Raw genomic sequence first — 22,749 nt, 5'->3', positions numbered from 1 at the left:
GATAAGTTTGGAACAGTGCGAGCTGATTTTACTGTTGTAACCATGTTTAGATTATTCTCTTTATTTTCAGTTCTTTCTTGTTTCAAAACAGTTCCCCAGACGAGAGCACTGTTGTGTGAAAGAGTTCCGGAATTAAGAGTTCCGACGCGAAATATAATTGCAAATTTTTGTGCAGTTGCTGTGTTCAAGATTATTGCATAGCTCGACTATTATGTTGTGCCTTCTAAGAGTCGTAAGAGTCTTTTAAGTTAGTTGGTTCAGATTCCCAGGTGGGACATAGTGTTCTTGAAATGGTTGAAGATTATAATGAGGAGAATATTTGTATAGAACATGACAGCTGACAAGAAAAAAGAGATGTTCAGTGATGTTAAACATTTTATAGACTGAAACTGTCGGAGCTTCTTTTAACCTGATCTGAAAATAATTATAACACTTACATTTTAGAACAACCAAATAAAAAGCTAAAACCGCGAAACAGATTTAAAACTAAACCAACCGTCTAAAGTTTATACCTTCATATTACATTTAAAAATACAGAATGGTAACTAAGTAGCTTAGCTTGTTCTTTGGACGTTTCCATTTATTTCATTACAAGTATTAAAGGAGTTTCCTTTCCTTCAAATTGCATTAAACAAACAGCTTGGCAACTCGGAGTCTTCAACTCAATTACGTTCATAGTTATATATTTACTTTTAGCGTCAATAGATTTTGTCTGAGATACGCGATAACAAAAGTGGGTCAACCGTCCTTATAGTTTGGTTCGCGTTGCAATTCCTAAGTACGAAAACAAGTTGAACGATAATTTTAATGACTTTTAGTTTGTTAGTTCAGCATGGGAAAGTTTATTACAACTTATGTTCTTTTAGGGATTTGTCGGAATACTGGTTGGAGATGAATATCTTGAGTCAGAACTTTCGTGAGAGAACATACTAAATCAGGATTGTGTTGCACTAGACATTGAGACTCCATAGCATTTTTCTACCGGAGTCACAGTTGACTTCTGGTACTTGAGCATTCCCTCCTTACGCTCGAGTAGGTATTAATTTTGGGAAATTATAAACTGTCCCTTTTGTACATTAAACATAGACGATACATTTAAGAAAGCAAATCTTATTTATGTTCTTAAGTTGACTATAATTAGACAATGAAATAGACCCAAGATAAGTTAGATACTGATGACGACTAAAAGGTAAATACTAAGAAACACTTCACACACCATACTGCATTTATAGAGGTACATAGACAAACCCATTGGCACTATTTCGCTACAATTCCCAGTTGGGCCACTGCCACGCCATAACAGTTTTGTCGATAGTCTGTGTAACCCTAACTGTCAGCGCGTGATTTAACTTATGTAAAACAACTGCACGTCATATTTGTTCAAAACTAACGGTTGATAGTGATAGCAGTGTTATGATCGGTTGTGTAATATGTTTGTGTAATTTTTAGTGTCTAGAATATTTTAATCTATACTAATATTGTAAAGAGGAAAACTTTGTTTGGTCGTATAATAGGCTCAAAAACTACTGGACCCTTTTTTTTTAATCCTTTCACCATTCGAAAGCTATATTATCCCGGTACGGGCAGTAGTTACCACGAGACGTGGGTAAAACCGCGGGAAACGGCTAGTAAAAGATGTCATTTATTCAAAGTAGGCTAAAAATCAGCACTTTTTGGTCAAATTTAAAAAAACGGCCTCAAAAGCGCCCGCCCTTCTTGTCCGTTTTACTGGGAAGAAGAAGTGGTGGAACAAACTCCCCGGCAATATATGGTAATATATATCCCCAAAATAATGGTATTATATCTAGGTGCTGCCAAAAAAAAGTAATTCCTTAACAAAAGTAAGTAATTAAAGTACCTGAAAAAAAATATCACATAAATACACGCTTTTCAATTGGAATGTTAATATTTTTGTAAAACAGCGAATTGGCAATAAATTCCATAGCAAACCAACCTTGTATTACAAATATAGCGATAATTTCAGTTTCAGTTCAATGAGTCTGAATGTTTGCTTTGACCTTATTATATACTTAATCAACACAGATTTCATCAAATGGTCGTGTAATTAAAATATAAATTATCGCGAAATGTACCAATCTGATGTGTTGCCAAGTGAATTCAGCCAAAACTAGGAGAAGCCTTATTAGATACTTCTAATTATGGAAATACATATGCAATGTACCTCTAGTAGTTTTCTAGCAAAATGTCTCAAAACTTAATACTAACAATATGTTTTGCTTTTGTTCACAGGTAACTTCTGAAAACTCCAATTGATCTTCCGTGAGTACATATTTATGCTTCAGTTTAATTTTAAGCATGTCCATGAAAATTACGAATAATAATATCATGATAAGTAGGTAACCTACATGTTAATTGCACCACACTAACCCCAACAATAAGGTAAAATCTGTAGAAGGACTAAACTCAATAAAGATCAACCGTAACCGCCACCGTATGCTAAAAAAAAACAAACCGTCGCTCTAGAACTTAGAAAAGTATTTCCACAACAAAATTTAAAGTTCGAATTTTACGACCGACTATACAATCAACGTTGCGTCACGAACACATCGAGAATATATAATAAAATCCGGTGAAGGAAATGAAATTTGATGTTGCATTTTCTTATATATTTTTCACGGCAACATTTGCATGTGACGTCCGTGTCGTCCTGTGTTGTGAGCAAAAATGAACGCTCGCTAGTTGCCATGCGAAAAAAGGAAACAAAAAAAATGTAATTTAATTAATTCTCTTTGCTAAATCGCAGCGTAAAGCTTAGCTTGTCTCTGTGTTCATATTTTAAATTTTAATGTGTTACAATGCTGGCTGAGGGTTTTATGTTATTTTTATTTTACCTTGTTGATAAAACGGTGCTCTTTCTTGTTAAAGGAAAATATGAAATTGTCCCGATGTATGTGTAGACTTTACTACTGATGATTATTACTACGAAATATTTGTAATTTTCCACACACATACTTAGTGTTTGCGTACACATGTTAAGTAAAAATATTATCTTGACTGGTAGCAAAAATCAGACAGCATAGTCCTAAGCTGGACTAAATACAAAACAAGCCAAATCTTCCTTTTACGTCCTTCCTAATTGCATAATAATACTATTTGAACCATTCAATTTAGTCAGCAGAATTATCCGTCCGTCTTGAAGCGTACTATTGCGGCGTTGTCAACATGTCTAAATTCATTCATTGTGATTTGGACTACTGCCAAATGAATTCATGAATGAATATAGTGTCCTTGTTTCTCCTCTGAGTCCGCAACAGTATAATTCTGATCTCGACTCCAATGATTCATTAATCTAGAAGAGATTTCGGCTTCCGATTTGAGTATCAGATTGAAAACGAAATGGGTCTTGCCAAATTGAAAAATGTTTGGTCGGAAAACCTAGTTTCATAAGCCAACAATATAACAAAAGCTAGCTTAAATTGAATACCATATTTGTTTGCGAAATGTTAAGTGGATTATAGAGGCTTTTGTATCACCTGACTGTAACCTGTTCTTATTATTAAAAAGCATTAATTTAACTCCCAACCACAGAACATACAAAAGTAATATACTATGATTACCTAAAGTCAACCTAAAATAAATAAAACTTTAGTTACTTTCACAATTTCCTTATATTTTTTGTCATATAAAACTTTTCCACCGAATCTTTCTTTAATTTCAGGAATATGGTTGAAAATTACTTTCTTGGCTTCTGAGTAAATTATGTTCCAAGCTTTATTTACATACGCATACTTATTAATTTTTATCTGACTTCAAAAAAGAAGCTGTTCATTTCTTGACCTCTTACTGTATAAGTAATTTACAACTGCTTGGCACTACTTATACTTTTAAAACAATTTGATCCTACAATGTCTGGGTAAAGTGTTAATATTCTCAGTTGTTTTCGACATACACCTATTTAAGAGCATAATAGACAAAAAATCCATTCATAATTTATCACTAACGAGCTCGAATCCTTTAGTCCATTTACTTTTTAGTTTACCGAGCCTTAGTTACACAAACTCACCGCAATCGGGCACTACTACACTATCCTATTTAACAATGTAAATACATTGAGTTTTAACTTTAGATTAACCCACAAATATTTTAGCCGAGAACAGATATACCTTCACCTAATTGTTAGTTTAGGACGGAAAAGCAGCCGATCGATAATTCTAATTAAATTCAACTCGACTCGAACTATTGTCATCCCTGAAGGAGATGTAAGGAAACACGGGGGAATCGCCCTTCATTGCTCAGAATTAAGTTATTGTCGAGTTTATTGCACTAATGTGTGGGGTTAGGCCTGACGATGTGTGACGCGTACTGTAACCGTTTGCTATTGTTCTGTATCTATGCTGTGCTAAAATTGATGCGCACGTCAATTTAAAGGGTTAATTAACAGATTTTAACACTGGTCATATTTTGGTAAAGGAGATATACGACATCGAATAAAATAAGTCCAGGAACTTTTTATTCAATCTATTGTTTCTTTCAAAAAAGAACAATAATAAATGCCAGTGATAATTTCTTATAAAACAGAATATGAGTAATGTGCGAAAGTTGTTCAAAGAAAGATACCGCTCCAACGAACTGTGCACGTTATGACTCACTCACAATAAACTGACAAGTGCATCGAGACTAACAAAAAGAGAAAGATATGTAAACACTTTGAAATTTTGATTTGTGAAGGAAAGTACAAATATAGTCATATACCATCACGCCTGGTTACTTCAGAAGCTAAAAGAAAAGTTTTTTGAACTTATACGAACGATACCTACATACCTACCTACTACTGACTGACAGGCTCTATGAGGATTAAAAGATTCCCCAGAAATTAAGTACTGCAGTTAGATGTTTCTTGTAGTTCATTCATTTAACAAAATAATCGTTATTTTTTTAGACGACTGTGTATTTATAACCATACATTATTACCTGCCAATTCGTCAAAGAGTTCATTACCACAGCTAGACAGGAAGCTCAAAAATAAAATCTATTTCCAACACTCACATTTCGCGCTAATTATATCATCTTTGGCGCCTAAAATAACGGTTCGATCGATACGTCATTTGTATCGATCGGCCGACACGGTCTAGTGTGCAGGGCAGTCCCTTTTGTCAGCGACGATCCGGCGCATTAGGCTACAAATTGTGATAAATATCTATACATTGTATCGTGACGTATATGATGTATCGTTCTCATTGTAACGCGCGATAGTTAGGGTGAACGCTGTTTGCGAAAATCATTCGGTCGTGTTTGATGGATTTTTGAAATGAAAACTTATGTCTTATTTTTATAATGCAGCCGAGTGTGAGGGAAATAAAAATATGTTTGTTTTTTTCATCTATTTGGTTCTGTTTATAGATCACAAATAATGTAGGTGTAGGTACGTCACTAGATGAACCGTTTGCTACCGGCATATAAAATGTTCAACGAATGACTCTAAGTTGATAAAGTCCCGATACTTGTTCACAATATAAGCTTCAATAAATAATGCAAAATAATCTAAAAGCATAGTAACTTTAACTAAAAATATGTCACCGTATAATCTGTTAGTTATAGGCTCGTTAGTATGGGCTAAGTGCTAGCTAGTTATTTTATTAATAGATGGACTTATGCATTACGGGTAGGCAATAAATGTTCTGATGTCATTATTACTGGGCGATATCGGGATGAAATAAGAGCTAAATCCTGTTGAAAGTTGGACGTATGCTTTCAAGTTGTGATACAAATTAATGTTTCTGTTATTTACAATAATTGGTTTAATGTAAAGATTAAATAAATCAATTAACTCTTTGACATTGTAGCTACTTCATTTTCAACTGATCATTTAGAGTAGAGATAAGAAAAATAAAAATCAATGATTTAAAGAAATACCTAGGTAATTTGGATTGTAGTTACACTGAAGAAGGACGCAATTCCCAATCTAGGGCATTGTTTAAACACTACAGCAATTTCCAAAACGTTCCATAACTATATTAACACAGCTTAGAATGCTACAGATCCCAAGAGCCAAGCATGACAATATAATATGTTCCCAGTTCCATAAACTTGATTCAATTAAAACCGCGCGTGGGTACAATCGAGGCAGCCATTAGGATTACTCGTTGAGTGGAAAATACATTACCGCTTCGTTTAATAGAATAAATAAACACTAAAAGGACATTCACGCGTAATGCGAAGTTAATAATAGGATGTGTTTTAGCTGAGTTTTGGTAGGCCAGATTGAGATCGTTGCCATGGTAATTGGTAAAACATACATATTAAAATTAAGTAGTAGGTATATTTTTCAATTTTCTCAAATATTTTTGTCTTTCAGTCAATTTTATATGAGTCTTGTGTGATGTCATGATGTCAGCTTCTAAAGAACATTCTTTCCAAATACAGATATCTGGAAGTATTTCCTGAGATAAATCAAGTGGAATAAACACAGCTTTCCTCTCTTATGACTAACATTTCTTCCTCACCTTTATTTTTGGGACTGTTTGCATTTCTTGATCGGATAATCTTCTATTTTGGCTAACCCACATGTCTTGTTTGTAGTTTTATTTCGGTATTTTTTGTAGTATTCTATGTATCGTTTAGGATATAATTATGTTAATTTATACTTCTTTACTATAAAATATTTTAGTTTAAAGTTAGATTTTCTTGATGAAACAAAACTTTTCATACACTAGAAATTCTAATGATGTGTTGTTATTTCTCGAGATTAGATGAAAAACCATTATTTAATAGTAGCTTTAATTTAAAACAATAAGTTTTTTCATTTAAAATATTCAAGTACTAAATGAAAATGTTGTTTGCTTTAAATCAAAACTTTAGTTTTTAACTTTTGTATCAGCTGTTGTATCTTTTTACTGGGTGCTTTGTCTAAGTAAAAAGTTGGTACTTTTGCGTTTGCTCGCAATTTATTATAATATGTTTCATTTACTTCTTCTGTTTTAATTTCCAAAACTTTTTGTTTATCACTATGCGAAACGCTGTAAATTGGAACTGTTTAGCTAGTTTCCAATTATGATTAACATCAAAATTAATTCGAGGTAACTTAAAACAATTTGATCAAAAGGCGCAAAATTCATTCATAACTATCTTTGTAACTTTGTGTTCAACATCAAAGGCGATAAAATCGTCAAACTCGGTAAACATACCAAAAATAAATGAAGATCGTCTATTGAAAGTCTTACAAATGAAGAGTCACACTCATTGAACGAAGCTATCTGAAATGCTAAACAAAAACGAGTTATGATTGATGTTAACACGTGAGCTATTCACGGGCCGTTGAAATCTTCAGTGAAACAAACGGACGAACACATCAACATCTCTATACGGAGTGCACTTATTTTTTATGACAAGGGATACGTCACATTTCATTAACATGCGTAATGCACAACTAAAATCCATCATCTGATCCATTTTGTCCTTACCCCGTCATGTCTTCCCTTTCATCGCTCAACAGGACTAAATAGTAGTAAAAAACTAAAAACCCTCGTTGAATGACAAGTCGATAAGACACTAGCAGGCCACCAGAACAGCTCTAAGAAATGCATTAACTATTTTTAGGGTTCCTCAAATCTTAATACTGATCTTGGAATTTTAAAAAGGTGAAATATATCAGCTGCGGCCCACGCGTACAGTTTATGGGAAACAGAACGTTTCTTGTAGGCAATCCATCAGCTAGCTCATTGATGCATTTTTAAAAACTTTCCTTCAGTGTTAAAGAAAGAATAGTAATATGTTTATCTTTTTTTTCTTTTATATTATAATTTTTTAAGTTGAATGCATACAAAGTTACAAAATAATTAAAATAAAAGCAATTATGTCTAAACCTTCAATGGGATAAAATAAAAGAGAACCCCAAAGTTTTGATACACATTTTAATACATTTTTGGACCCAGCTTACTGCTTATCTCAAAATTCTTCGGGCATGATACCATTCTTGTAAACCGTTCTACATATTTTTATGGTTGAATTTATCTGAACATACAGTCGACTCTTGTTAATTCAAACCTGCGATATTTCGAACCTCTCGTTAATTCAAAGTTATCACGAGTTCCCTACAAAATCTCTTTATATTTCGAACTAAATCAATACATTCTGTTGCACTTGGTAATTCGAACGAAAAAAGCATTGCTGTATAACAAAACGACGCATTAATTCGAATTCTTAGTCGTCCAACACTCGAGAATTCAAAGTTGCAGAGAGAAAGAGGCGGAAAGATTGTAAGTCAGAGTCAGAGAGCAGTCTGAGTAGCAGCAATCTGTTTTGAAGCAGTATGACGGAGCTGGTTCGAAAGATTAATTAATTCACATTATGAATACACACTAATGTGTCTTTAAACTTTTGTTAGTTAAATAGCAGTTAACAAATAATAATTGATCGACACTTAATAATTCGAAGTTTTATTTATTTTCTCTCACAAATTTCGAACCATTTAATAATTCGAAAACTTGATAATTCGTAATATTTTAAGAGTCCCTCGAGTTTCGAATTAACGAGAGTCGACTGTACCATTAAAAAATATTGTTCCCATTAACATGACGGGGCATGCTGAGACTCCCATTAAAAATATGTACACAGTTCTTTGAGAACCAAAGATAAAGTTTCGAGTTAATTCGATATTACAAAACGAACATTATAATCGAATATAAAACAATAACACCACTCAACACCCAACAGGAAACACGAGAACGGATCGAGAGAGTATCGGAAACTCGAATAAACAAACTTAACTGGCCACTCAACTAACGCACAATGTTACTTAGTGCATATAAAAAAAATAACAACAAACGCTCACTTGGAGTGGTATTCGCGTTATTATTAGCTGCAGTGCATATAAACAAGGTTACAGCTAAACGTCGCCTCCGGCCGTATCGATGCGTCGACGGGCGGCGCGGGCCCTGCTTCGCCGCTTTTAAAAAGCTAACCCGTCCCGCAAGAAAAGGACGGGTGGCTAGCACGTGGGAAGTGAATTCCGAACGCACGCACCCCCTCCCGCCGGGCCCCCACCCCGCGCCCCTTGCTCCTTGCGCCGCGCACACCAGTCGCGCGCCGACCGCCGCATGGGCAACACGTCCTATAAACTCACCCTTAACCGAACCCGCCCCGACGTTGTGTTAACCGTAGTGGGAACGAATACGTTGTGATTTGTTTTGAGTGTGACGTCACTAGTGCAAACTGTGAACGTAAACGCATAAAATTGGTGTTTTAAGTGCACTATGAGGTTGTTTACAACGTTATGAATGGTTTGGACCGCTGCTTCTTCGATCAACGTAAGTTTGTGTTTTGGTTATGTTTGGTTCTAGTTAATGCTAAATTGGGCGGAAATTCGTAAATTGCCTCGTTCGGGCTGCGGTTAGCGTTGGCTTTATTCGCGTGTAATGGGACGTGCGTTGCGGCATTTCAGCATTTTCAGCGGCTATGCGGTGACTCGGGTCATGTAATTATTAAAATGCTCTAAATTAAATTCAATTCATATAAGATTCTCTTTGAATTTTTCGTCTGGATAGGGAGTTAGGTTGACATAATGTAAACATTATGTCTAAAACTTTTCAAGAGGGTTGCTAATAAATTTTTGACAAGTTTCGTTTATTATTTAGTTCAACTGCAAAAACGAAGCAAAGAGAAAACTCAGTAACTTGAAGTTTCAGTTATAATTGAATATTTTGAGAAGAGAACTTCTGATTTAGATCATAAAAGTGAAAATGCTAAATTCTTGATAATTCCCAAAAATAATCCAAAATTTTCTTAGAATGGTTTGATTTAATCAAACGGACTTACAAAATTCCAGTTACAAATCCTACACAAGTCGATAACCAAATCCCGGAAAAAAAAACAACAAGGTCGGCAAAGTATCACCGCAACAACAAATGACTTCTTAAGAAATGTCGAAATCTTGAAACGTAGGGAGACAAAATAGAAACAACATAATTTAGAAGTGATAAAACAGAAGCTAAACAATTTCTTATCTCGAACGAACTGGCTGTAACAGAACTCACTGCACTTAAACATTGAACCGAAAAGGAGGAACTTTGAGAATATATTAAATCCAACAAGATAACTACTAACGACCGTTGAGTCAACAGCTTTATTTTGTTAAGATATGAGCTCGCTGTACCAAGTTAAATTGGTAATGATTTGTCCAATTAAGACGAAAGGGCAAACGATGGTACAAACAGGATGGCTTGTTGTGAAATCATTGGAAATGATTTGAGGAATGCTTGCCCAGTAATTGATTTAATGAAAGAATTGCTTGATGCACGACATAATGATGTTTATGGAGACTTACGAGAACATTTTGATCACGCTAAATTAAGTCAGTGTTTTATAGCGAGCCCGAGTGAAGTTATTACTTTCTTCGAGGTACCTATCTAATTTGTTTGTTTGTGTTGTAAGCTTAGTTGCATGAAGTCATCTTCTTAATGTAAAGTGAGTTGAAGTATTCAATGATTATAATTAAAGTGATATTGATGAAGAAATTGAAAAGAAGAAAAAGGTGAAAATTTCTATCAATTTATGTCACAACGTTTTTATTGCCTGGAATAATTATGTTTGTAGATAATAATTTTCTACCCCAAGAATACACTTAATGCAGTAATTAAGATTTACGTCAAACAGTTCCAAGAAACTTAATATTAATTTCTGTTGCTGGAATGAACGGAGAAAAGGTTCATTGAACACTCGTTTTATGAAAAAGATTTTTATGGTCATGTTTTGAGTAGTTTGCTGTTTGGTGAGAGTTTTACACTAATAGTATAAAATATTTCTGTTGATGTTCTCTCAGATGTACGTGAAAGTTACCGGATGAAAAATTATGAATCGTATTTATTAGAACTTACCACTTACATTAAAATAAATAAATATCTATTAAGCGATACCAAGACGCTACAGCAAATAGCAATCTCATCAGATACTTAATAACCGTTTACTTATTTACACGTAACTACAGTATAGATCTTGTACTGTGTTAAGCAAGCTCAGTGTTCGAAGCAATAAATCTTCCAAAAATCAAAAAAAAAAGAAGCAATATTTATTTTTCAAGGCATTTTGAAACCGATATCCAATAAAGAGCAAACAAATCACACTTATGTTCCCCAAACACCTTCGTGTTAAACAAACATAAATCACCAAATAGTGCTGGCAAATAATAAAAAAGTAATATTTAAATAGTCCGACCGCGATGGACCACCCGTGCGATCCGTTCAACTTCATCCGCGGCACGAACGTCCCCATTATACTATCAAAAGATAGTTGGACCCGCCCGTTTGTATTCAGTTTTTACGTAATTTACATCTCTTCTATTCTTATAGTTATTCTGTTTTCGTTTTGTGATCTCCACGGGACAGGTTTGTTCGAATGTGTCGCGTGTAAAACTGCATCATCATCCGGCTTTTGTTTTCTTTCCTGTTTCAAATTGGATTCATCTTTATCGATTACATTGTCCGCTACCGGTGATTGGGATTGTTCTTTTTTATTTTGTAGATGTTAAACATAAGCTTTGTCTTCATTTGCATATGATTCATCTATTGCAACGTTTCTTAGACATTTGGAGTCATTAGTACCAATGTTTACAGAGACATTATTGAATATCAAGAAAATTATGATGTTGCAATTTGGATCTTAATTACGTACTGCCTCTTACGGCTCCGTCTCTGGTATGAAATTATCATCTTAAACAAATTTCAAAATTATTATATTGCCTTTAATAGCTTCCATCATGCGATTTGTTGACGTTTTATAATTATGTAGGCATGAGTTTGCAAGCTAACCTTCGTTAACAATTCACTGCTATAGATACTAAATAAGTTTCATCGTCAAAGTAAATAATAGGGGCATTTAAAATTTATTCAGCAATTTTGCAATTTCGCTCAACTTAAGCTTATTATAACTTTATGATTACTTTAAAATTTTAGTGTTAGTAGAGTGGAAACTTTTTTAATCCTTGTAATAAAAATAAGTTTAAAATTAGACTCAGTTTTTTAATAACAAAGTCTAACAATGAAGAACAAAATATAATTTCGATACACGAATGTATTCCCTTGGTGTAAAAGTTCGTACAGCGGCGTACCTGAGCCGAATCTCAACTATTTCCCTTAAGTTTCCGGTTAATTTAACGCGGGGTCGCCGTATGCATCCAAACGACAGGCAAAAGACAACACAGCCGGGACTCCCACGTGTGTTGTACAAACAACAAACTTCCCAGAAAACACAATGTCATCAGAAACAAAAACATTGCACCCTAATTGCCTACTATTACCACAAAAGTTCTTCCCAATGATAATTACGGGCTTCGTGAGGCCTACACTGTGTATTTAGTGCATCGTAATGATGCCTGTGGTATAGCAACGGCTTATTATCGTCCCACTGTTTGGTCTAGGATACTATTATACCTTGAGGAAACCCCCCTTTTTTTCTACTAATTATAATATTGGCTGTTTGTATAGCTTGATGTTTGAAGACGCGGACTTTCTAAACCAAATAAATATTGGTATTGGAATTGATAAAATTAAAGTGTCTTCTTTTGAAATGAAGAACGTCCAATTTAGAAGAGAGTCTTATAATGAAGAAGTAAGTGATCTTCTCAAAGGTTGAGGTGCATCGATATTGATAATAAAACTGCCAAAACACGAAGACGTTTATTACGCCGAAGTACTGTTAAAAAGCTATTTAAAAGAACAAATGATTTCATTCGTTGATAATGATATTCGATGCGGTGAAATGGAAAAGATACACAATTTTATAGCGGCCAATAAAAGAGTTGTGTTGGTACACGATCAAACTTAAAATGCCATAAAAACGCAATACTTTCGCTCATTGTTTGATGCTTTAGCCACGCTCGTAAACTTTAAACAAATTGGTTTTTTGGATGATCGATTTATGTTGATTTTTGCTTTTTTACTGCCATCAAAAACGTTACATTGAGTTGGTCTAGACGTAATTTGTAGCAGTAGATTAGATTGGACTTACTTCTATAGTAGTGATTTAGTCATGAATATAACTTTATCTTTAGTTTTTTCACTATGAGATAGGAATATGCGCACAGTGGACATTTTAATTCATTCAGAAATCTGCATGGTTATAAAGCGATTCATATCATGAGTTCAACCTATCCTTTGATCTTTTATCGTTCTACTCCCAATACCTAAGCTTATTTAGAGCAATCATAATTTCGTCAATACCACTTATATTAAAATGTCTATCAATCTGATTTGCTTTTTCTATATCATGATTAATCGAACATTTAACCCATTTATCGAGTGATATTTTGAGGTCAAAGTTCATTCGACTTGCAGCTTCAGCATTTATGACTTTGCCTTTCAATTAACCTCCTTGATCAAATTATTAACTCTGAACATATGTTGTTGAAACTTCACTTTATTAGTGTCTGTGTGCGATAATTTCTACTAGTTAGTAGAATTCCCGATCAACTCCAAGGCTTTAATTATCACCAAGTAGGATTATCCGCCATCTTGGAAATTCATTAGTATTAGGAGCTTTATAGATAAATCGTTGACTAATTAAACGCCTATTGAGAACGTTTGTTTGGGCCTACAATTTGTAAACATGAATTGTTTATCTGTTTAATACTGGGAATCAAAATTCCTGTATTATTGGAAGGTATAATTATAATACAGGTTTATCGAAATATTTCTCAGATAGGTACATCAGGTTATTATTTAATAATATGCTTTGAATTAGCTTTTACTTACAAATGTGAGAAAATTAACAATGACCGATTGCATGCCCAAAATAGATTGATGGATGAGACAATTACAGTAGAACATCTAGGGTAAACCTGGCAATTGTGCCCCACCATTCGAAAAATTGAAATAATAAACGCTGTTATTTAAATCATGTTTATTAAAGTAATTAGTCTAAACGTCTGACTCAATAGGTATAACAATAACAAAAAAAAACTTCTTAAAAGTAATTAAAATAGCTGATATCAACGATTTCTTAAAGTCTAGGGTGGGGCACATTTCACGGATACATCAGTCATATGTGCCTCAATAAAGCTTCTCATTTTTTAGTCTTCTTTCCTTTCCTTCAATTCCATTTTTATTGTTTATTTGAATGCCTCTTCCGTCCATGTTGAAAATTATTTCAGGCTTACCAATTAAATCAGTTTCAGTCAACACTTTCAATAACATCTCAAAATACATATCAAAATACATGCTTATGACATCTTCTATAGCTTTTTTCGTATTTTCTTTTGTCCATTTTCTTGAATCTGTAGCTTTTTCCTTCCCCATTTGCTAAAATAAAATAACCGATCAGAAATACTTAAAAAGAAAAATCTCAAACTAATACAGACTTGGGGCACATTACCCGAAAGAAATCGGGGCGCATTAGCCAAAGTTCAGTACAACGTGCCCCACTTGATTTCACCAAAGAAGTTTAAGAAAAACGAAACGCAATTGTAGGTGCACAATAGTTCAAAGAGGCTAGCTTTAGAATAAAACTTTAAAAACGGAAAAAAAAACATGAAGCCAACACTTTAACTCAATGTTACAACAGACAAAACATTTTCAGACTATGATACATACCTTGTGACCACTTTTTCTTCGTTAAAATAAATAAATAACAGCACTGAATTGTTTACATCGACGCCATACTTCTGTCACTAACCCGAACAGACCAAATTAGCGCCAAATTCAAAATGCATCTGTCAGTTCTGCGAGTGGGGCACATTATCGACTGGGGCACATATGCCTGATTTACCCTACTTAATTTCACCAATTAAAACTAAAGTCATCTTAATTTTACATCGTTGACAGATCTTTGACTTTCGTACACTTTTATTTTCGCTACAATATTAATAGAAAAGTGATAATTTAGTTGCTGAAATATAATAATTCTTGTTCTTATTTTAGTGCGTGAACATATTGGACAGTTTGTCAGAGCTGTGCAATCTGTATGCCAGCTGCGAGATCCCTGACCCATTTCATTTTAGATCTCATAACTAAAGCTGATGTTGAAAATTGTAAAGTACTCTAAGAAATTATTCTTCAATATACATAATTTAATGCTCTTGTATGCAAACAGCTTTTTAAATATTTTTCCACGATTCGCCCACTTCTTTATTTGATTCGTTTGGTAAGTTTATTTGCTATTAAATTCCCTTGAGCAATGTTTTTTATGAGTGTATTACGGCTCACCCACGGTTCGAAAAGCTATGTTTTTTTAATTACAGCTTTGTACACTTCTTTCTTGAACTGAATTAAAATTATACTCACTTGATGTGTAAAGTATGCTCTTATAGATCTAAAAGTCTTAGTTTAATATATTGGAGTATCAATAGTTGTATAGCAACTTTAAATGTAAACTATGGTAATGTATTTAAAATAAGTAAGATTTATAAGTAACAAATCAACCTGTCTATCATGGATAAAGTTGACTACAATGATAATGTTGGTGGTCTTAAGTGATTTGGGCGGAACGGTGATGACAATGTAACATGGGTGGTTACAGGTTCTGTAGCTTGTATTACCCAATCAATTTGTAAGCTTTTTGAGTACCCACATACTGTAGACTTTTTAGTCGGCCGACGGTTTGATAGGCCGCTTGATAAACATGGAAATGTCTGGTAGTACGCTCTTAATAATGATCAGGTATTCCCCTGGTATCAAATCGACTCAAAACTGTGATTGTATTCATGATTTACTTAAAAAAAAAAGATTTTTGCCTACCATCGGTCCAACTGTGGTTTAGTCTGCTACTTTTAACAGTAGTTGAACCTGGGCACGACTGGGTATTGTATACAAAGTCTAAAGAGAAATAAATTATTAAAGTAGCTGGATTATTTGCTTCAGAAAATATAGCTGTGACAGCTATTACTAAAACCAACGTTGTACAGTCGAAAATTTAATTTATTATAATGATGTTAACTTTGTTCTCGAGCATTGAAATTGGATAAATATTAAACCCTATCTCTTAAGTTATTCGTAAGATTATCTTTATTACTTAGTTGTCAAAAAGTAGTAGTAATATAAGATAATAAAAGTACAGATATTACTATGTTCATGCTATGCCGTGTTTCTATGAATATATGAATGGTAAACGTACTCTACTATTTTTCAATTTTCCGTGACAATAGGCGCCGTGAATGGGTAACTCATTACCATATGTACTCGCTTTCTATATTGATAATAAAATTGTGAATGTGAAAAAAACTTTTATGGTGATTCGATAAGTGTTCTCCGTATGTTTGTTTAGTAGATATTTGAGTACATAGTTTATTTACTGTTAATTTCATTTGGAGTACCTACTTTTTACTTTACGTGATTACATTCGGAGTCTTTCTGACAAACTTTTCATACAAAAACTATCAGTTACAAACACTATAATTGTCAAAATTATAAGAATGGCATTCGAAATTGCTGTGTAAATTTAATGAAAATAAAAGACTTAGTCTGCGATAACTACCTGCATTAAAATCATGATCTATATCTACGATTAATGAACATCTAAACGTGTCAACGAAGACTCGGGTCATCAAACCAAAATAAACTCAATTTAATCTTAGCTATTAAGTCCAATCTATATTTAACACGTGACCATTTCCATATTCTTCTCAAATTGAACTTATGACCAACGTCCACATAAGTGCTTTAATAACCTACTCCTTTACTACGAAACTTACGCAACAGAACCAAATAACATAACAGAATTCGAAACAGCGATAAAACGAAGAAAAAAACTTCCCAATTTTCACTTTACTTAGATAGAATTCCCACAAAAACTGCTATAATAATAATAAACGCATCATAACACTATAAATGTAGCTGTAAACGACTTTTTTGAACTGAACTAACGTCTTTAGTTCGTACCAACGGCTTCTTTGACGATTATACTCGGGCATAAGAATTAAATTGGGTTGGATCGACAAAAAAGTATGAATGAAAGAGTTTTGTATCAGTCACGCATTTGCTCCCGCCCACGGTAGTTTCATGTTTTTATTGTATCATAAGCTTTGTACGAAATAAGTTTATTAAACGTGTTTGAATAACAGTAAAAGAAATTATTATTGGACACCGAAATGCAATTGGCAGTTGTAACGCCATCTTTTGGTGAGTAGCGGTAAACGAACATTAGCGATCGGAACCCACCACAGAAGTCATAAAAAGATTGGACTTTAGGACAAAATCATTTTCTAAGCATTTCCAAAATAATTCAATATTGTAATATAGTCGATTATCTCGATTAATTAATTGATTATTAACAACAATTCCCCTAATCTTGCAACATCCAATCCTTCACGCGTGATCAGTGTCAGCTCGAAACATCGTAATCTCGATATTCCAGGAAATTTGATTGACGTCTAATGGCCTACGCTTGAGATAGATCATCGAATGAGTTGTTCAGTTCACTTAGAAAATCGATTAGGTATTGTATGACGGTTCGTTCTAGGAATCTAAATTAGTATTTAATCAAAACCTGTAAAGATTTAAATTAATCGAAAATAAAAAATATAGGAATAATAATATTTTACGTAACTAATTTTGTTGGTTTCATTCCATGAAAGCCAGCCTTATGATTAAAGCACCAACTAAATTGGAAAAACTGTAACAACCCAATTAGTTGAAATAATTAATCCAATTGACAGAATTATTTATGTATATGTAATTTGGTGATAATTACCAGAATTTCACTGGAGTTCACTACACTATCGAAACATTGTATGTAGGTATCGATTGAACTTTCCGATGGGTCACCAAAGTGAACACTTCTATTTAAACCTGGCCGGATTCCTTGTCAAATTTAGAATGGCCCGTGAGATGCATATAATTTGGTTTGTAAGTGATTGTTTTTGGCTTAACCCTAGTCGAGTTGAAGGTCTTGTGATTATGGTCGCTGTCACAGCTGTCTGGTCCTGGCAATCTGCAGGCCGTGACACTAGAGATTAGCCGGTACAACGCGTGTGCTGTCAATCACGGCGCCTAGCCCTTAGCTGAGACGATCGCACATGCTTGAACTGCGCAGGGATTTGGGATACGACAAAATGGCCGCCCTTTTGTCGGGACTGTATTGTTATGAGCTAAATTTGGATCCAGCGACGTAATTGTTGTGTTAACATATTATTAATGATGCTTTTATAAAAGCTTTTGTAACAGATTATTTTCATCTAAAGTTGACATTTAAAACACTATCTTTACTTCGTGTATAATAAATTGGATGAAATTGAAGCGTCAGTGTTGCAATGCGACAAAAAGTATCATGGCTAAAAAGCTTAAAATAATCAATTACAAAAATAAACAATGCATCATTGTGGTTACGAAAGTAACTCCTAAAAAGATGCACTCAATTAAGGTCGGTTGTGAAGGGCCTTGCATAAAAATTACATAAGAAAAAAAAACTTCGAGACCGACATTAATCGTATGACAAACCCATCCATATTAGTACATGAATTATGTAAAGTTCGAAAGCCTATAATCCGTATAAAGGAGTGACATGAACTGGACAAAAAATATATGATGACCAATCGTGGTGACAGATACAAATGCGAGTACTTAAAGACGCATTCATGAATGCAAGAGCTTAAACTTGGGATCAATAAGTGGAGAACCGAGAGTTTTTACAATACTGAGCAGCTCTTCAAAATTTTAAAGAATTGCGTTTAAGTTTTTATAGGTATACAAATGTAAGGTTGGTTGAATATTAATCGCAAATTGCTAGGGCTTGCTATGTACTGCAACGTAGTTCGAAATATGGAAAGAATGAAACTAACGTCCAATAGACATCGTTTTTTTTCGCCGAATAAGTACTGAAGATAGATTTACACGATAATATTCAATACCGATACAAAAACCAGTTACAACATTAAAATTGAATGTAAAAGAAACGAGAGCGATCATTTACAATTCTTGCGTGCCGACCTTTGATATAACCCGGTCGATTTACAAAGTCGTATCATCCCAAACGTGTTAAAGAAACAAATGTGCTCCTCACGCCGTCAGGATAAGACCTCTAAATCCGAACTATTGTTGCGGCATTGATTAAGAGTAATGGGCCGAAGCGAGCATTCAGCAGAGCTGGTTTAAAATGGAGTCTGTTTATACTTGTGTCAATCTCATGATGGTTAAAGCTAACATAGATGTGGAACTGCAATATGTGGTGCTTTGTTTCAATCGAATGAAGAAATAAGGTTTCGAAATTGCATCGTTACCGGTTTACAAACATAAAGTGTATTGAATTTCTTTCATATAGTTTCTTTACGCTCATTATGTAACAACAAAATTGTCTTTTTCATTTGGTCATAACGTTTCTCTCTTTGAATTACAATTTCCATTACTTATATTTTTACGCTCTCTTTTTACAGTAGATATAGAACATTGTACACTATAAAAAGAGAGCGTAAAAATAAGATTTTCAACAAGGCACGTATGCGTATGTATTTAAAAAAATCCCCGTACAAGCCGATGCTGCGGGGCGTTTATCAAAACCGTCCGGTTGTATCGCCGTGTCCGAAACGTCCCCTCACTAATGCTACTCGTGTTTCTGTATCCCGAATTCGCCCAGAATTTACTAGATTTTTTTTTTTGTTGAAACAGTCGGACGGCGATAACGCCGGACAGCCGGTTGTCCGAATTAAAATCTCGCTCTGAGCGCTTGTACGAAAAATGTGTCACTATTTTAAGCTAAATTAAGTCCGTTGTTACAACGGTTATTTTTATTATTTGTGATTTAGTTGTGGTTTACTGTTTTTGGTTTACCTAAGAAACTAGAAAAAGTCACAAATAAAAAAGTCCTCATTTTAATGCTAAGAATAATTTCTATAAAATGAGAAAAACAATTTCATATGAACATCTGGATCAAAATTGTCGAACATCCCCAAAAATTCCGGGCGTCTGTGATCCATTCCGGTCCATCTCCCGTGCGCGATAATTCATACAAAATTATGGACTGACAATTGCCGTCGACGAACAATAGGATGCGGGCTCCCAAACGGCGTGCCCTAGTAAAAGGCATAGGTACGGCATCTGTACATATAAACACATAAACGGCTACATATCACTTCACAGCAATTAATCGTTTCGGACCAGTCTCTCAACACGAAGCTATTAACTATAACTAACAAGTTAATTTTCTAACTTCAATTTCTGAAACTAGTTAAAATTACTCCATCATGTTACGATCCTTAGGTGTTCTTTACGACATTATCACGTGGAACCGACAGCTTATTTAGTTGACGTAATTTTCTATTACCTCCAAACATATCGATCCTTAGCAATCGGTGACACGGTCCTGACACAATTTGTCATAGAAGCAGAGTTTGTCAAGACAAACTGACACCCAGTAAGCCGTAATGACTTTGGAAACAAATTTTGCGCGGAATATTCGAGACATTAGCTCATTACTGGGGTCTAATTATGTTATTTTGGCGACACACAGTGTCTGCGGTTTGGCGACAGTTGCTTAGTTTATTAACCTTCGTAAGGGTGCGTAATTTACGACCTACAGAATTCATACATTTACACGGCTAACTTGAAATTTATCACTAAAATTAAGGAACTCCAATAGCACAGTAATCTCTCTATAAACAGAATAACATAGACAAATCAACAAAAACATCCTAGAAGCCCATTCTATTTTCGAATCACAGATTCCTTCCAATAGAACATCTTAATCCTTTTCCTCAACATCTCAATTTTGACACGACAAATACCGAAAACGACCGAACACGCGCGTCGCTTAACATGGCAGTGTGTCTCAAACACGACTTAAAATAATAAAGTAACAAGTTGGCGTGCGTGCGAGCCTTAAGCCCAAACTTGTTCAACTCCGCTTTGCGTTCTAACTGTATGTGTGTAGTGTGTTTATAACTGAATTGCAAGTTGTTTGCGCTTTGATATTCCGAATAATGGGATCTTGTTTAAGGTTGGAGGTTCGCAAATGCCTTTATATGCCAATGCTGTGTATACCTACCGAATATGTTTAGCTACTCTATTGTATCTTTGTTCATGGCTCTATAATAGACTAGCCGTTTTCCCGCGGTTAAACCTGCATCCCATGGGATCTACTTCCCGTACCGATATAATATAGACTATGTTACTCGGGAAGAGTGGCGGTTTCCAACAATAAAATAACTTTTAAAATCGGGCTAGTAGTTGTTGAGTTTATCCATTACAAACAAAAATATAAATTTTTCATCACCAAAATAATACTTTATACCTATGTTAGGTCTTACGTCAAGTTTAGTTCAGCCCTTTTATCGACAGTTTGTTATTTCGCATTTGTATTAGTAAAGCCAGCACGAAAAACTCGCAACGTTTTATTCCATCAACTCAGACTTTCCACATTCAAAGCCTTTTACATTATGCGTGAAAATCGTAGCACCAAAGTCTACGAAGTTACGTTCGCTACGAATATCGTAGCAAAAACTTCTACGATTCGCAGGTACCGCGCGTAGGTAGACGTGACTACGAAGAATTCTAACAGACTGAGAGATTGATCTTTACCTACAAATAAAGCGTCAGCAAAAAAGACTGATTCTTAAAATTGCTTTTTTTTTAAGATTGTAAAAATTTGAAAAATCGAGAATATTTTAATAAAATTAATGATTTCGTAACTTACCCCGGTTCATTATTCTGCAGTTATCTAGAGGTACAACCAAACAAAGAAACAGTATCCCTTCTATACTTCCGAATACTTATTTACGAGCCTCAGTCGTTTCGCAACCTGTAGGGGTTTCAGTCATTATTTCAGACGGGATTAAGTGGTTTCCAAGGGGTGGCAACAACTGTCACCGTCCATCAAGAATTCGGGCATCGGTCGGAATTTCTAAAGGCCTGTTAAGATTTTTGGCTTTTGTTTATTTAAAGGAAACCCGTTGCGAAAGCGGGATGCTTGAGTTTCGGATTTCGACTCGTATAATTGAAACGCGATTGTTTTGTTGACCAATTTGTGTTGTTACTTTTTTGGGGGTGTTGTTTTACAACAGAATTATATGATGCGTCGAATAATGATAACAAAATTTTATTATTTTAGGCACTACCCGATATAATATTAAAAGTAAATACAAAAATACATCAACTCTTTAAGGTACAGGTAAAGCACGATTTATTCTTGTGTTCACCGTTATCTTATAACATAAACTTTGTCAAAACAACCTGCTTTTACTTAATTTATATATTCAACGATAAGTAAACTACAAGAATCACGTACCAGTCTCGTGCCATATACCAACAAAAACAGCAACACTACAAAAAAATCATGATCAACATCATTTAAATTATACTAATTACTAGAGATTACACTAAAAAGCCATTAGCTATATTAAATGTTAGTTGTATATAAACACAGTCGTTAAAATTAACGATTACTGGTGCGATTAACTTGATCACTTTTACAGACATAACGATTTAACTAAATCTCACGCACATTTGAAAACGATTTATTAATTGATGTTTTTGGATTAGAATTATTTTTGGAAGACGATCGGCCAAAAATTTCTCACATGGGATTTTCATCAAAAAGTCTAGGACTGTTGAAATCAGAAATTCATTTGATTTAAATGTAACCAAACTATAGCATCCAAATTTTTATATGATTTTGTCTACTGGTATATACAGTTTTATCAATACAGTATAGGCGCTAGAGTATGTAAAACTTGCAAAAATCAAATTAATTCCATAACATTCAACGATACACAATCAATTTTGGTGTCTCACAATTAAAATTTTACAAAATTCATTTAAAATTCTATTTAGTCATAAAATGATACGCACAGCTGTTTATTTGAAAGTCTTTTCAACT

The 22,749-nt window shown here is 34.2% G+C and overlaps 1 protein-coding gene across 10 annotated transcripts in view; it reads left to right on the top strand.

Moving 5' to 3' along the window:
• LOC110374410 (teneurin-m) overlaps positions 1-22,749 on the top strand; it is a 410,181-nt gene that overhangs the window by 200,342 nt on the left and 187,090 nt on the right. For 9 of the 10 annotated variants that reach the window (XM_049840850.2, XM_021332103.3, XM_049840847.2 and 6 more), the window contains exon 1: positions 9,027-9,266. The exons of the other annotated variant lie outside the window; for it this stretch is intronic. In XM_049840850.2, the coding sequence (XP_049696807.2) occupies positions 9,233-9,266 (34 nt within the window). In that variant the 5' untranslated portion in view covers positions 9,027-9,232. Of the gene's footprint in view, positions 1-9,026; positions 9,267-22,749 lie in introns of those variants that run through there. 10 annotated transcript variants of the gene reach the window in all.

The sequence above is a fragment of the Helicoverpa armigera genome, chromosome 10, assembly GCF_030705265.1.
Source record: "Helicoverpa armigera isolate CAAS_96S chromosome 10, ASM3070526v1, whole genome shotgun sequence".
Lineage (NCBI taxonomy): Eukaryota > Metazoa > Arthropoda > Insecta > Lepidoptera > Noctuidae > Helicoverpa > Helicoverpa armigera.
The sequence above is the reverse complement of the archived record's forward strand: the minus strand, read 5'-3'. Positions and strand labels throughout refer to the sequence as shown.